Genomic DNA, 15613 nt, shown 5'->3' with positions numbered 1-15613 from the left:
CAAGTTCCAACCCCACGCCCCCACAGGGACACCTCCCACTAGACCAGGTTGCTCAAAGCCCCATCCAGCCTGCCCTTAAACATTTCCAGGGATGGGGCATCCACAGCTTCTCCAGGCAACCTGTGCCTGTGCCTCACCACCTTCTGAGTATAGAATTTCCTCCTGTTGTCTAATCTAAATCTACTTTCTTTTAATTTGAAGCCATTATTCCTTGTCCTATCATTGAAATCCCTGGTAAAGACTCTCTCCAGCTTTCTTGTAGGCCCCCCTTAGGTACTAGAAGACTGTCTGGAGCCTCCTGCGTCTCCCTGGAGCCCTCTCTTCTCCAGGCTGAACAATATCCCTCAGCCAGTCTTCGTAGGAGTTGTGCTCCTTGATCATTTTTGTGGCCCTTTTCTGGAAGGGCTTTAATAGGTCCGTGTCCTTCTTGGACCTTGGGGCCCCAGAGCTGAATGCAGTACTCTTTGTGGGGTCTCCTGAGAGCAGAACATAGGGGGAGAATCACCTCCCTTGACCTGCTGGCCATGCTTCTTTTGATGCAGTCCAGGATATGGTTGGCTTTCTGGGCTTCAGGCTCAGTTTGCTGACTCACATTGAGCTTCTCTTCAACCAGCATCCCCAGGTCCTTCTCCGTGAGGCTGCTCTCAATGCAGATGGTATTTGTGCTTGGGATTGCTGCAATCCAGCTGCAGGACCTTGCACTTAGCCGTGTTGAACTTCGTGAGGTTTGCACAGGCCCACCTTTCAAGCCATACTTGACACTAATTAAAGGCAACCAAAGTCAAGGGTCTTTCTGATGTATGTATAAAAAAGGAAGAATGTTATTATTTCTGTTTTTTGGCTAGTATATTTAAGATAATTATTTTATTTGCCTTCATATGTTAAACCAATATAACAATGATTTTTATGTTGTTTCTTTCCTTCCCCAGATGTACATCCAGACAACAACACTTACTGTCTCCATGAGCTTAAGTGCTTCTGTGTCTCTGGGCATGCTCTACATGCCCAAGGTTTATATTATCATTTTTCATCCAGAGCAGAATGTTCAAAAACGGAAGAGGAGCTTCAAGGCGGTAGTGACAGCTGCCACAATGCAAAGCAAACTGACCCAAAAAGGAAATGACAGACCAAATGGAGAGGTCAAAACTGAACTATGCGAAAGTCTTGAAACCAACAGTAAGTCATCTGTAGACTTTCCCATGGTCAAGAGTGGCAGCACTTCCTAATAGATGTACGTTTACAGGAATGCATTTTATTTTAATAATTAACTTTATTCTTTTCGTTGTTTCGTATGCATGAATCCAGAGAATTAACGTACTGCTGAATGCAGGAATGCCTAGAGTTGTTTCTAACAAATTGGTTTTCATAGGTAATAAGAGGCTAGGTAAGGCTAGGTAAAAAAAGAAATTAAAAAAATCACAAGCAAATATTGAAAAGCCACATCTTTAAAAAAAATAAATAACAATCTGTTTTAAATAAAGCTAATTTGCTGTGTTGTCCATTGATTTGTCAGCTTTTACAGTATGTCCTGTCAATTCATAAGGTGTATTATTGGTCATCACTATATATTCAAAACTCAAAGGCTCATTGAAAAAATACAGGAAAGTTAACATGGTTTTTATTTTGCAGTTAGATATAGGAGTGAAAATAATCCTTTTTACCTTTCCACCCTAAGTTAATATTTATTGTTCATTTATCACAACTCATGATCGCTAACACTTCCCAGAATAACACTTCCCATCAAAGCATTTCATAGAATCACAGAATGGTTTGTGTTGGAAAGGACCCATTGCCATGGACAGGGACATCTTCCACTAGACCAGGTTGCTCAAAGCCCCATCCAGCCTGGCCTTGAACACTTCCAGGGATGAGGCATCCACAACTTCTCTGAGCAACCTGTGCCTGTGTCTCACCACCATAATAGTAAATAATTTCTTCCTGTTTTCTAAACTAAATCTACCTTCATTGAATTTAAAGCCATAATTCCTTGTCCTATCACTACACTCCCTCGAGCTTTCCTGTAGGCCCCTTAGGTACTAGAAGACTGCTGCTATAAGGTCTACCTGGAGCCTTCTCTTCTCCAGGCTGAACAATCCCAACTTCCTCAGCCTGTCTTCATAGGAGAGGTGCTCCATCCCCTTGACAATTTTTGTGGCCCTCCTCTGGATTCATTCTAATACTTCATCTGTTGTGATCCTACTCATCTTGGTACAAATATATGGTAATTCCTATACAACTTAATCATTACATGTTCTGATTTGCCATGGGTTATTAATGGGAAGAAGTTCTTTCCTGTCTAAGGAAAGCTATTGAATTTGCCACATCTCTAAAATTACACTAGTTTGGAACAGAACAGAGGTAACAGAGGTTATAGCTTCAATTGCGCTACATGACATACAGACTTATGGTCTGGACTTAATAATAAATACTTACAAGCAAATATTAATAGAACCAATAACTTTACCCCCCAGAGCTTAGTAGTAGTGGAAAATCAGTTATCCATTGAAGAGCTAAAGGACACATGGGGTAGATAGAAGCTGTTACAGTTAAAGACTAATTTTTCAGTCATTTTACTTTTTCATTACTTTCTGATGATGTGGATGGACAGGAGATTGAATAGTACTATTTTACTTGAGCACATTTGGACAAGAAAGTGCCAAGTTTGAAGAAAGATGTCATTTCATAAAAATGCAGACCCCCGCTGAATTCAACCAGAGCTTGCCAGGTTGAAGACTATATAAAAAAATATTCCATAGGTTTACCATTCTCTAGTTGCTTATGCATGGAGGATACTCAGTGCAATTGTCTTGCTGAGCTCATGGGCCTTCAAAATGTTTATGTCCACCAGACTGAGATATGTGTTTGTACAGCTTCACATTATCGTATATAACAAAAGGCAAAAGGAGAAAGGCAATGAATCTCCTTGTGAGTCACAAAACATCACGGAAATGTGAAGAACTCATTAATCTGTCAAATCTTTAGAAGTCTCCCAAAGAAAATTCAGAAGGGAAAAAGGAGTGTATTTTGCTGAGTTTTCAAAATGACAACTTCTGAGGAAAAGTCAAAGGAGGGATTACACACTAGGGTGAGAAATAGAATAGGAAATATAGTCTTGGGTGTCTGATGCTTATCTACTGTGTCTAATTAAGAAATGCTGTGTTTGGTATTCTTTAAACTATGACTATGCATAATTCATAGAAACAGCTGCTGTTGGAAGCAAGTTTGTTTCTCCAGTAGTGTGAGGTACACAGGGTAACGCGTATTTACTGGGCTCTGAACATGATTTTAACAGTAGCACATCAATATAATTTTGAGAGCTCACTAGGAGTATATTCTGACTAGGCTTTGATCCAGGCATCATAATGCTCCAAACACAAAAATTCAGACCCAAGTCATTTGCATTGTCCCTGTATAATTGAGCTTTTGGCCTCAAGATGGGTTTCTCTCTTCTCAATGTGTTCTGTAGCATTTGGATTTGATCAGCTTCCCTCTTTTCTGCCAAAACAGTTATTATCAAAACTTTTGGAAGTTCCTGTGAATTCTCACTGCACAACTCAAAATAACTCATTTTCACTAGTTCAACAGTAACAACTTCTTAACATTGCAAAATGTCTTCTTGTATTGTCTCCATTTGAGGAAGATCTTTTCACGGACAGCATATGAAGCTGATTATGAAAAAGCAAGATATTCTAAGTATTCCAGAAGTGCATAGTGATTCCTTCCCTTGCCTAAGCACACATGCTGGTAGAGATAATAATGCTCATAACTAGGTGAGAAATAAGATGAGACAGTCAGTTAATTCCTTTGGCTTCCCATCCAGAGACAGCTCTGCTTTCTCTCATTCATCCTCTTTCATGTAAATAACCTCCATTCCATGTTGTCCCCCACATGAATACAGTCACCTTTTTTGTAGAAATATATTCATATTTAGTGGAAAACAAATTGTATTGGGAAACAGAATGAAGAAAAAATATCCAAATGCAATTACAGAAGACATAACAAAGACAACTTTAAATTCATATAGGTCAGCTCCCAGTAATCATTCTAAAATGCTTTAGATCCTCTTTTATTTTATTCTTTTTCTCTTTGTCTCATGCCAACAGCAGTATAGTAACTGGAGCTAGAAAAGAGTGTTCATTCCCAGAAATATTTTGAGCCAAGTTTGTTACTTTTTCTGGCCATCTGAGCTTGCCATAATGTGGTTCATGTTATTACTATGAAATGCTAACAGTCTTAAAGAGCAGGACACCAGCTGCTGAAGCTTTCAGATTCCCACACAGGAACTGTAGGCTTATTACAGTGAACTGTAAAGACACTTGCAATACTTAACAAGTGAAAAAAGTGTTTGGAGATATTAAATTTAACAGATTTTGAACTAGTAGCTACAATAGCTTCCTCTGTTATATTTTTTTTACAGTGATAGTACTCAGAACTCAGTAGGATAATTTTTGTTTCTTGATCAATCCCAAATTAGTTCTGTCAAAAAATGTTCAAGTTTTGGACATACAATCAAGTTATGGCAAATTAATAAGTTAATCTAAATCAACTGAGGTGAGGTGTGTGTTTGTGTTTTGTGAGCTTCTTGCAAATGTCCTTCCATAATTCAGCTTACTGAGTTGTGATAAATCCTATTATATTGTATCACTGTAGGCTGAGAACATACACATGAAAAGTTATCATGAATTCAGCTGATATGGGATAATATGTTAAACTAGCTTAACCTTTTTCTTAAACCATTTTTCTAGATTAACCATTTATCTAAGCCTATTTTCAGAGAGAGGGAAAAAAACAAGCCCTCCTCCTGCCATCATTTTTTTTTTTTTTTTAACAAATGTGCAGAGTTTGCAGATGTCCATTTATTTGTTATTTCTTAGCTGGGAATAAAATCCTTTTATGCTCTCAGGAACTTGGTGCCATTTCAGCAGTCCTATATTTTTCTCAGAAGGAACTTAAAGAGCCAAAGAGAAGAAATAGAATCTTCTCAGAAATCCAGCTGTGGGAGCATGGGAGAGTTCAGATGGAAGCAGTACATCCCATCTGAAAGATCTGAAAGATGTAAATGAGCCTATATTTGTTTCAAGTGTCCCGATACACACAAATAAAGCTATTTCATGTTGGTGCTGTACTACTGCTATCGATCAGAAGACTTATGTGAAAGAATTGCTCAGTGTTCCAAAAGAGGTCCATTCATGAAATAGCTCTTCCAGACACAAAGTTCTTCTGGACACAATCCCAGAAAAAAAAATTCTCTGGTACACTGGAACTACCTGTGCAAGTGGGAGTAAGAAATATTCAATTTTGCAGCTTCCTTTCAATTATTCATTCCTATATATAAATTTTTAAGAAAAAAAAAATAAAAATGTAGTGACAGATGAACTACAATGGTCTGGTTCTGTTTTGTCTTACAAAATGAATGCAATATTAGAATCAAATTTATCTGAAATACAAAGAAAATATGAAGCAAGTAGTAAGCATAATTATTTCAACTGCAAAATAGTATTTTGCAGCAATTTTAGTGAAAAGAAGTGCAGGAGAGGGAAACTGTCATTTCTTGGTTTCTGTACTTTGCTCTTCCCAAATCATAAGATTGTCAGGATGGATTTAGAAGACAGAATGAAGAACCTATCTAAAAAAATATATAGATAAATAAAATAAATAAATAAAAAAGAAGAAGAAAAGGGAAAGAAGACATGGGATTAAGATTTAAGAATTCTTAAGAAGAATTAAGATCAAAAAAGACTAAGTCCCCAGTAGTCTTGTTTGCCTTGTACCCAACTAGTTTGCAGTCAGAGAGCCCCCTGTGAGACCTGATATCATCACTTCCCTCTTCCCAACACTATATTAATTACAGACTTGGGTCACATTTTTTATGCCAAAGGATTAGAAGCTGACACAAATTTCCATGTCAAATTCGCAGTTGATAACTATTTAAAATTGTAAAGCTGTTTAACTTTCTCAATTTATTGCCTCATTTTGAATGAGGCATTTCAGCTTTAACCAAAGGTGAATCTGGTCAGATGACAATCAGCATTAGGGTACTGTGATAGCATTCCAGTTTTAAAACACAGCTCAAGCTCTTGTAAGCATTTCTGCTGGCTCATGTATACAGAGATGTTCTGTGCCTGAAGACTTTCCAGAGAACACGTGCCATCGGCATTAGTTACCCTGTGTCAGTTGCTTGAAGAGATGTTTCTCACAATAAGCTTTGTTGCTTTCAAGGAACATATAGCCCCCTTCTAGATGGACAGCACAACCAGCTGCAAAGTTGTCTTCAACCAGTAGAAGAGAGGGAAAAAATATATATTTAAAATAAATAATAATAATAATAATAATAATAAAGTCAATGCAGAATCAGCTACTACTAGTACCAGAAAAATAGTACATTGAAAGTACTTGTTACAGCTATGCTAAAATCAATAGCAAAATACAGATAGCTACTAAAAACACTGGTGGTACATACAGAAGATATAACCAAAATATTGTAGAAAAAGTTTCTATTGTCTTTGCCAGGAACTTTCTTTTCCACTTCTCATTGTTTTTCTTCTCTTTTGACCTTTGCTTCTCCAAGTCATAAACAAAAGTTACCACCAAGAGCACAGAACTTAATATCCAACTTACCCACTGCTTATGTTTGACTGAACTTTCTTACATTATTCTACAAGCAATTGGAAATATAGTGGAATACTCTCTGAGTTCAAATACTAAATGTGTTTCTTTACCTCTTGCTTCTCAAAAAACTGAACTTTGCTTTTTGTTGTTGTTGTGTGTTTGTTTGTTTACAGCCTCCTCTACCAAGACTACTTATGTCAGTTACAGCAATCAGGCAAACTAAGCAGGGATGAAATTCAGTGGAAGAACTCCAGGATGGGATCTGACAAAGACTTTACCATCACCAGAATTCAGTCTTGGAATTATCAGTAGTCTACATTCAAATCAATAGTCAGTCTCCTAAAAGACAAGGATTAAACGAGAGGCAAAAGGCAAAAAGTGACAGGGGAAGGAAAAGTCCAGTTTTATAACATAGAGACAGTGTCAAACCTCTGAACTGTTCATTCACAAAAGGGAGTAAATCACAAAAGGAAAACAAATGTTAGCTTGTGAAAAAAAAAAAAAAAAAAAGTGCTGTTGAATAAATCATGTCTGATGTTATATTTGTAAGTACTTTTTTGTGATTGTGACAATTTCCTTTCCTGTCCTACATTGTTCAACTCGTAAAAGAAGATGAGTTTGTTTCTTGTGATGGCTGACTGATTTAAGTCCTGGGTTATGCTAAAATAAATGCAATGATCAACGCATGCTAATTTTTATACAAAATAATTTATTTCTAATAATAAAGGAATGTTTTGCAAATGTTGAGACTTGTTTTGTTGCAGTTTTAAGGAAAAAAGTCCTTACACTGTTGTCTATTGTTTGTTTAGAATGTGCAGTAAAGGTGGGTGTACAAATAAAATAATAATCATGGCATCAGAAGAATGAAGTGTAAACTCTAAGCATGTGTGTGTGTGTATGTGTGCACATGTGCGTGTATATACGTGCATGCCTGCATGTGTGTGTGTGTGTATGCCCTGCAGTGTGTGAATTTATTTGTTAACTTTTTGTGACTATATTTTCTAGTGGAAGGATTTTTCCCCCTTCTCACCCTTAAAGTGAGGGTATGAAGTTTTATATGTTTGTAAAGTGAAGGAGTCCTGATGGTTATTATTTTGTATGATTGTATTACATTTTTGAACCTCAACTAATAATTCTGATCCTTTTCGTTTCTGGAACTTACAGTTTGTTAGACTGTATGACAGCTAGACTGGGTTAAGCTGAAAGTCTATTCAGCCTGGTATCCTGTTTCTGACAGGGGAATGTAGCAGATGCTTATCTCAATAAAGGTGACATTGAAATAACAGGAGAGAAATCAATGGAAAATTTGGAAAGCAGTAACCCAGTGTGCTGTTGCCTTACTAACACTTAAAAATCAAAGAAACAGATGTCTAAAAAAATGTCACATCTTCTATCATATTGTGTTGAAATATTCTGTGTGCATTAGACTTTACCCAAAGAGAGAGAGAAACTCATATAGGTGTCTATCATGTTATTAAAGCCTTCCAAAGAAATTTAAAAGAGATTTAAAAAATTTCAACTATTACTGTTCCTGTGATGTTCTTTACAACTTTTTCACTCCACACAGTACTTATCAGTACTCATCAGGACAATGGGTCTTCATAATCAGTTGGCTCTTTCTCATGAGTTAGCCCAGATGGCTTCTTACGCTTTTTTCCGTCATAGGAGCTGTGGTTTTGAAACATATAGTAAAACAGCAGTCCAGAAGCTGAATTACATAGTTTAATGAACGAACATTGAAGTATCTGAAACTGATATTCTTTCTGTTACAGTGTCAACATTTAAATGTCAGTGCAGCCAGCAAACTACATCTCAATGAATTTCCCTTTTCAAAATACTTTGACAAAGCATAGTTACTTTTTCCCAGCATTCAAATTAAATTATTGTCTGGAGAAAGCCTTGGCATAGTGTGTTATAGTGTGGTACAGTGTGCTTGGTATGTGTGGTATAGTGCATGAAAAATTCTTTTTCCTTGCCTTTCCATGAGCACATCAGTCTCAAACCTGTGAACTAACATATGCTTGGTTTTAAGCATATGAGTAAAAAAGCGAATGTACTGAAAATTATTTATATGTTTTAAATTAAACAAACCTAAAAAAAATAAAAATAATCAAAACCCTATTTGTTCTGTTTGGTTAGCTAATATTGAACCAAACTGAAATGTTTTGTGTAAATGAGTTGACTAGATCAATGCTTTAACCAGATTCCCATGTCTAGGAGGAATTTCCTAAAACAGAGAAAGAATATATATATATATATATTATCTGAAAACTAGTGTTATGGCACAGTTCCTTTTAAAAGAAAACTTTGAAAAGTTTATTTTTCAATCCACAACAAAACAAGTTTCAAATAGTTTGTAACATCCGTACATTATAATATATTCATAACAGTATGCATCTGAGTAAAAATATTCACAAGAAATGCATTTAAAACACATTTCATATTAGCACGAACACATTAAGAATAAACATAAACACATTTTTACATAAACATAAAAAGTAGTACGTTATATGAGTATCTTTCAGTTTCAGAGACATCTAAAGAAAACATTCTGAACAGATTTACCAAGACCAATACACATGTTTGTTGATTGAACTGTAGAGTAAAAGTGGACTGTTATAAACATTATTTTGTGCATTTCCTGCCTTTCTGCTTAAACATAGACTATATGAAACCTTATCAGTCTCATTAGTATTAATGTAACTTATCAGAGAAATGGGCCCACGTTCATCACATAATGAGCTGGGCATATGCAAAATATAATGGAACAAAGTGACCTCAGAGAAAAAAGAATAGATAGAAAGAAAGAAACAGAAAATTGTATTGTAGTTGAAGAAAAAAAATTTATAATTTTGCAACATGGGTATAAAAAAGGATGAACTTTGGAAAAATTGCTTCCACTGTTCTTTATTTTTTATATTATGAGGTCCATTTTTATGAGAAGATTGGGGGAATTCAGTCAGCAATGGGACAAGAAATCCCTACAGTCTTTTGTTATTGTGCCTTTGAATACTCATGCAGCTGCTTCATTTTTCTTCTCTCTCTATGAAATAGCCATCACTTATTCTTTTTCTACAGAAAGCTCACTGCTTTTTAACAAACTCCGTTTCCTGGTCTACCCCTTTATTTATTTTATCACATTGGAACTCATGAAGCTACAGTTAAACCATTATAAATATTTCCATTATGAATGGCATTAACACACACATTTTACAGGTTAAAATTTGTCATGCTTGTCTCAGTGTATATGCAAAAATTGTAAGCATATATGTAGAGACAGATATGTTTCTCTTTTCAAGTTTTAAGTAAGCTAAAATGAAAAACTTGCAAGCAAAATGAAATCCTGAGGCAGATGTAATCAGAAGGTGGTAGAAATTTGAAAACTGAGATCTGACCAATGATCATGTTACAGTACATTCTAGCTACAGACAAAATAATTCAAAAATTTTCATTTATGTAGTATAGGAAAGAACCATGCAAAATATAAATTTCCTATATACACTTTTACATACCTTTTCATTGTCTTCCCCTCAAACTACGTTTTTAGGGCCTATCGACCTAATGTAAAAGAAAATAAATGTCATGAAGAACTTACCTTTAATTTAACAGATCTGTGATGAGACATCAAATTATTTATCATTTAAAGTAAATGTTTCTTTTTTAAGCTGTTAGTGTTGAATAAACAGCTGTCAGGTAAAGCTACGTTACTACGTATCGATTTTAAATTTTGTTTTAATTGGCTTTTATAATCATTTATATTTCTTATTCATACCAGTAACTCCAGCATGCAAATCACCTGTGTTTATAAAAATATCTCTGGAACTTAGATTTTATGAATTAAATGGTGTTATGGGACTGCTAAGCTAGATCCTGTTGGCCTAACATTTACAGTCTCAAGCCACTCTTAAATCATCTAATCTTCACTGTTATATGAACACTGTTATATGAAAATGTACAACAGCTAGAGCTTCAGAGGATCATTTGTAATCCCTCTAGAACAATTGCTTGTTGTGATGAAAAAAACCTAAGAGCCAAATCATTCAAAATGTCAAAATTTAGACAATGATAGATTACTACCATTGGGACGGACTGAAGTTAAACACCTTGGTACCTAAAAGTTTCCAGATCTTAGAACTTTTTATTTACAAACTAGGAATGGGCAAAGAATTCTTGAACTGATTTACAATCCTAGTTCTGCAAATTCTTAATGTCTGCCTTTACAAATATGAGTTCTTCACTATAGAAAAAAAAAATAAAATACATACAGGTCATGTCCTGGGTTGGTGCCTTTAGCTTGCAGAAAGGTGTAATTGTGAGACCTATGCTAATGGCAATTCCAACAGTGAAGGAATTCCAACATATTAAAGCTTGTGCACACTATTCTCTTTGGCAAGGATTTACCCTCTCGCACTTGACCATACACAGACCCAAAACATATATCTCATGCTAAAGAATTAATCCAAAGCCAACTGAAGTTCACAGTAATCTTTCAGAAAACTTAGTCATAATCACACAGAGGGTCTAGATGATTCTACTTATTTCCAGTCCAGGCTGTAACCTGAAAACACCCAATAACTTAGAAATCAGATGGGCAATACACAACTGGGCAATGCATTGCAATCTAACTTTTATCCGGGAGAAACTGCAACTGTTATAAATGAGGTGCTAGTGGCAAGACCAAAAGTTGTATGCCAAAAGCACAGTGGCTGAGGTATTATAGTAGGCTAGCCTTTGGGGGTATTGCTTATACAGGTTAGTGAGACAGTGTCTGAAAACCTGATTATCCAAGGTTCACTAAGCAGTTTTGGCTCCAGCATTTTCAGTCCACTCATTTTTCGCAGTAATGAATTAATGGTAGCTGAGATCTTGAAGTTTAATAACTAAACTTTTTAATAGGCACAGTAATATTTTTTAACCCAGAAATTATATATATATGTATATATATATATAAACATATTTTATAATCTCATGGTTGAGTTCTGATCATGGAAAAGCAGACTACTATTTTAAAATTACTATTACTGGTCACTTATGTATGAGTGTGCTGAAGCAACACAATCAAGACACACAAATCTATTTTAATGAGATCAAGAATAAGTCCTTAATGGTGTTTTGTGACTGCAGGATAGATCCAATGAGATCTGAATGACTATGTATCAGGTCAATAAACCAGAAATTAAACAGAATTTATAGGCAATACTTTAACTGTTCTGTAGAGAGAATAATGGGTCACTTTGTCAAAAATCCCCCCTTTCAAGAAATGCCTAAATAGCAATTTCCACAGCAGGGTTTTTAACTAATAGTACTAGCTCTCTTCCAATGAATAGATAATTTTCATTACAAAAAAGGGAAAAAAAAAAAACAAAAAAAACATTCCTAGCAGCTCCAGTTTTAAATGTGTTGTATCGGAATACTATTTCATTATTTATACTTCTACTGGAAGGGAGAAAAAGAGAGAACGGCAGATAAAACGTCTCTTTGCAGCCTCCTTTTGTCATGTTTTAGCTTTAAAAATGCACATGAATGATCCTGCATATTTCAACATTACATCAGCTATTAAATTAAATGATAGTTTATCATTATATTTTCAAATAGGTTGTATGCCATGAGGTATAATTAAGGAATTACATATAGGTCTATATATTCTGGTTAAATTTTAAAGAGTCAAATTCAATGACAGAAGATGCAAGTATTACTTTTCCTGGTTTCAGTGATGTCTAATCCAATGCACCTTGGGCCCTATTGGTGTTTTAATTTAATATTTTACATGCATGTTTCATTTGCTGTGGATGATTACCTCCTACAAACTAATTATGAAATGGTCTTTTTATCAGAGAGAAGTAATTTCTTTGTGACTTTCTCCTGAAATTTCAGTAGCTAATAGGAGAGCAAAGTATATGTGTCACTAATCTTTATTATTTTTCCTGGAGGAAGAAATGGTTGTGATTAATGGGATACAGCAAATGCAAGAAGGAATAGATCTTATCTGTGGACTGCATCCTATAGTTCTGAATATATGTAAGTCATGTTGTCTCCTTTTTATTTCTTACTTGGCTTAAATTTACAATTCAGATCGTGGGAACTGCAAAACACATTTGGTGGAAATAATCTGTTGAGTCTATGCAATGAAAATAAATTGGCTGGTGTGAAAGACATATTTATCTGGCAATATTTTGGTTTTGATAATTTAAAGTAGATGGGACATCTTAATAATGATTCCATTAAATTTATTGTCAGGAAATGATTTACAGATTAGTAGTGCGTTATACTTGTTTCAGCAGTAGTCTTTTGAAGATTTTCAAAGTCTGTCTATAAAAGGTCACTGAAAAATTCTTTGTATGTTTCATGAATGTTAATAACTGCACATTTTTCCATCATACTGAAACACTGAACAAATGGGGAGCAATAGTTTTTCTTGTTTGGCATTATAGTATGACAGAAGGTGGTTAGCTCCCAGGGACTTACAATTTTCAATGGTATGGCAGCAGGGAAGAGAAAAGAAAGAAGCAGTGTCCCCCAGAGCTAAAACAATGTTAGAAGTACTGTAAGATGCACAATATCCTGAATGGCAAATGAAACTTTTGTCTATATTACACAAATATAATGTCTCTCAGTGAAAGTAGAGCAATATGACATGCAGATAAATATGAACATGAGGGGAAAAAAAAAAAAAAAAAAAAAAAAAAAGTAAGAGCAGTGACAGAACGATAGTACTTAAAACTTTAGGAGTTTTCACAGCAGGATACGATGTTGGAAATTTCCACTGTCAAAGAACTACGTCAGCTCTAAAGAGTCCATGCCGACCTCTGTCAAGGGCATATACCATCTCCAGACTCTGTGTTAATCTTACATACGCCAGAGAACTGCAGCAGGCAAACATGACAAAATAATTGATGGGAGCCATCAGAGCTAATGTTGGATGAGGTAGCAAATAAGAACATAGTCTCATTTTTCTTTGAAATCCAAGAAAGTATTATGATGGTGTCCAAGGAATACGCGCAATTTCTGCAAAGACCTGCAAATAAGAGTATTTTAACTATTTATTTATAAGGTGTAGGCTGAAATAAAGGTTGCAACATGTACTTTGGTACTTCTACTGGTTGTCATCTACTTGGAATTCTGTAAGGCCTTTGACATGGTCCCACACTACATCCTCATGTCTAAATAGGGAAGATATGGATTTGAATCATGGAACATCTGGTAGATAAGGAATTGTCTTGATGACTGTACCCACAGTGTACTGGTCAATGGTTCTATGTCCAGGTGGAGGTCAGTGATGAGTGGTGTCCCTCACAGGTCTGTCTTGGGACTGATGCTTTTCAATATCTTCATCAGTGACATAGACGGTGGGATTGAGTGCATCCTCAGCATGTCTGCAGATGACACCAAGCTGAGTGGTGCGGTCATTACCAAAGAAGATGCCACTCAAAGGGATCTGGACAGGCTGGAGAAGTGGGACATGCTATTTTTACCAAAAGTAACTATATTACCAGCTCATCACTATAATAAATATGTTCAGCAGAAGATGTCTGATAACTCTGATTATTATCTATTAGAAGATTTTTTCTTTTTCTTTATTGGTCACAAGTAGAAAAAAGAAACATGCACCTAGAGACCCATACAATGGGAAATACAAACCCATACAATGGAAAAAGCATTACAAATTGAGTGTCCTGTTCCACAGCCACATCTAATATTTACAAAACTCCAAGAGCAACAACTTCATCTTGATCACCTAGAAAGCAAAACCTAATTTGTATTGCCAGTATGAGCTCCCGTTTCATGCAGATAAGCCTTTGATAAGCCAAAATTTAGTACTGCTGTGTAGAATGTTTCTACGAGATTGATACTGTAAAAAAAAAAAAAAAGCTATACACAATGCTAGTATCAAAGACTTTTTTGCATCCTGTTTACCTGATATAGCATGTACTTATTTTCTGGAAGGTTATTCTACTTTCTATGTTAGCTGAAATGCCTTTACTGTCTTATTGGCTGATGATATTAAATAAGAATGACCTTTCAGAAAGTAAACTATTTCTATTTCATGTACAAATTTTAATCTTTCTAGTCCTGCTACAGTGTTGATGCATTTCCCAGTAAATATGTTTTGATGTATAGCTGATCACCTTCTTTCTACAATATTGTTTTTGGTTGTTCTTCTATGGTCTCTCTAGAGTATTGTATTTAAGTATTGAGTTTGGTATCATGGAGAGAAATGGAGAAAATCTGTGGTAACAACAGTAAAATATATGGGGTAACAGCATGAAAAGTACTTCAGGGAAGTAAAACACCTTGAGGCAGCATTTATGGTTGGAGGGAGAAACAATTGATTTCTTCTCAGAAACCAGAGTCAAATTTAGAGAGTTTCCACAGGTTGCTGCTGGTGGAAGTCTGTCTCAGTGGCTTACTGTTTTATTTTTAGAAAATCTCAAGGACTGTATTAGTCTTGAATGATGCCCGTATTCTTTATATATATATATATATATATATATATAATATTAATTAAAAAAATTAAAAGGTTAGAGCAAGAGAAAGTTCATATTGGAGATGAATACTATATATTAAGCCACCAAACTTTTGTAGACTTGTCTGTTACAAGAATACAAAATGTTCACTGGAGATAAATCTGTCCATATATCTACTACCTCTTTGCATATCTCACATATTGCAGGCTGTAAACAATAAAACTCAATACTGTCTGCCTACTATATTTAATTCAGATATGCAATTCTTACTGCACATGTAATTTAGAGATGTTACAGCTGCAAATATAGCTGTATACATATATATTGCCCCTGCTACCCCCCATTTTTTATCACTGGTGACAGTCATTTCTAAAAACAATGTACTGTTTCTTTCTTCATTTCTATAGTTCATACACTTACCTGAAAATGCAGAAAAGTTGCAATCATTTCGATATACAGAGGTTATTATTCCTTGTGAGAATTTTCATCTGTTGCCATCGTCTCCAGTGTGACACTGAGCAAGGAATGACAGAAAGATT

At 35.3% G+C, this 15613-nt stretch overlaps 1 protein-coding gene across 4 annotated transcripts in view; it reads left to right on the top strand.

Moving 5' to 3' along the window:
- GRM8 (glutamate metabotropic receptor 8) overlaps positions 1-7914 on the top strand; it is a 346560-nt gene extending 338646 nt beyond the window's left edge. For 3 of the 4 annotated variants that reach the window (XM_084495137.1, XM_084495139.1, XM_084495140.1), the window contains 2 exons: positions 930-1176; positions 6783-7914. In XM_084495137.1, coding sequence (XP_084351263.1) covers positions 930-1176; positions 6783-6832 — 297 coding nt within the window. In that variant the 3' untranslated portion in view covers positions 6833-7914. Of the gene's footprint in view, positions 1-929; positions 1232-6782 lie in introns of all 4 variants that reach the window. The other variant, XM_084495138.1, reaches the window with a different exon arrangement.
- Positions 7915-15613: the final 7699 nt, after the last annotated feature.

This window comes from Aythya ferina (genome assembly GCF_964211825.1).
Source record: "Aythya ferina genome assembly, chromosome: 1".
Classification (NCBI taxonomy): Eukaryota; Metazoa; Chordata; class Aves; order Anseriformes; family Anatidae; genus Aythya; species Aythya ferina.
The sequence above is the reverse complement of the archived record's forward strand: the minus strand, read 5'-3'. Positions and strand labels throughout refer to the sequence as shown.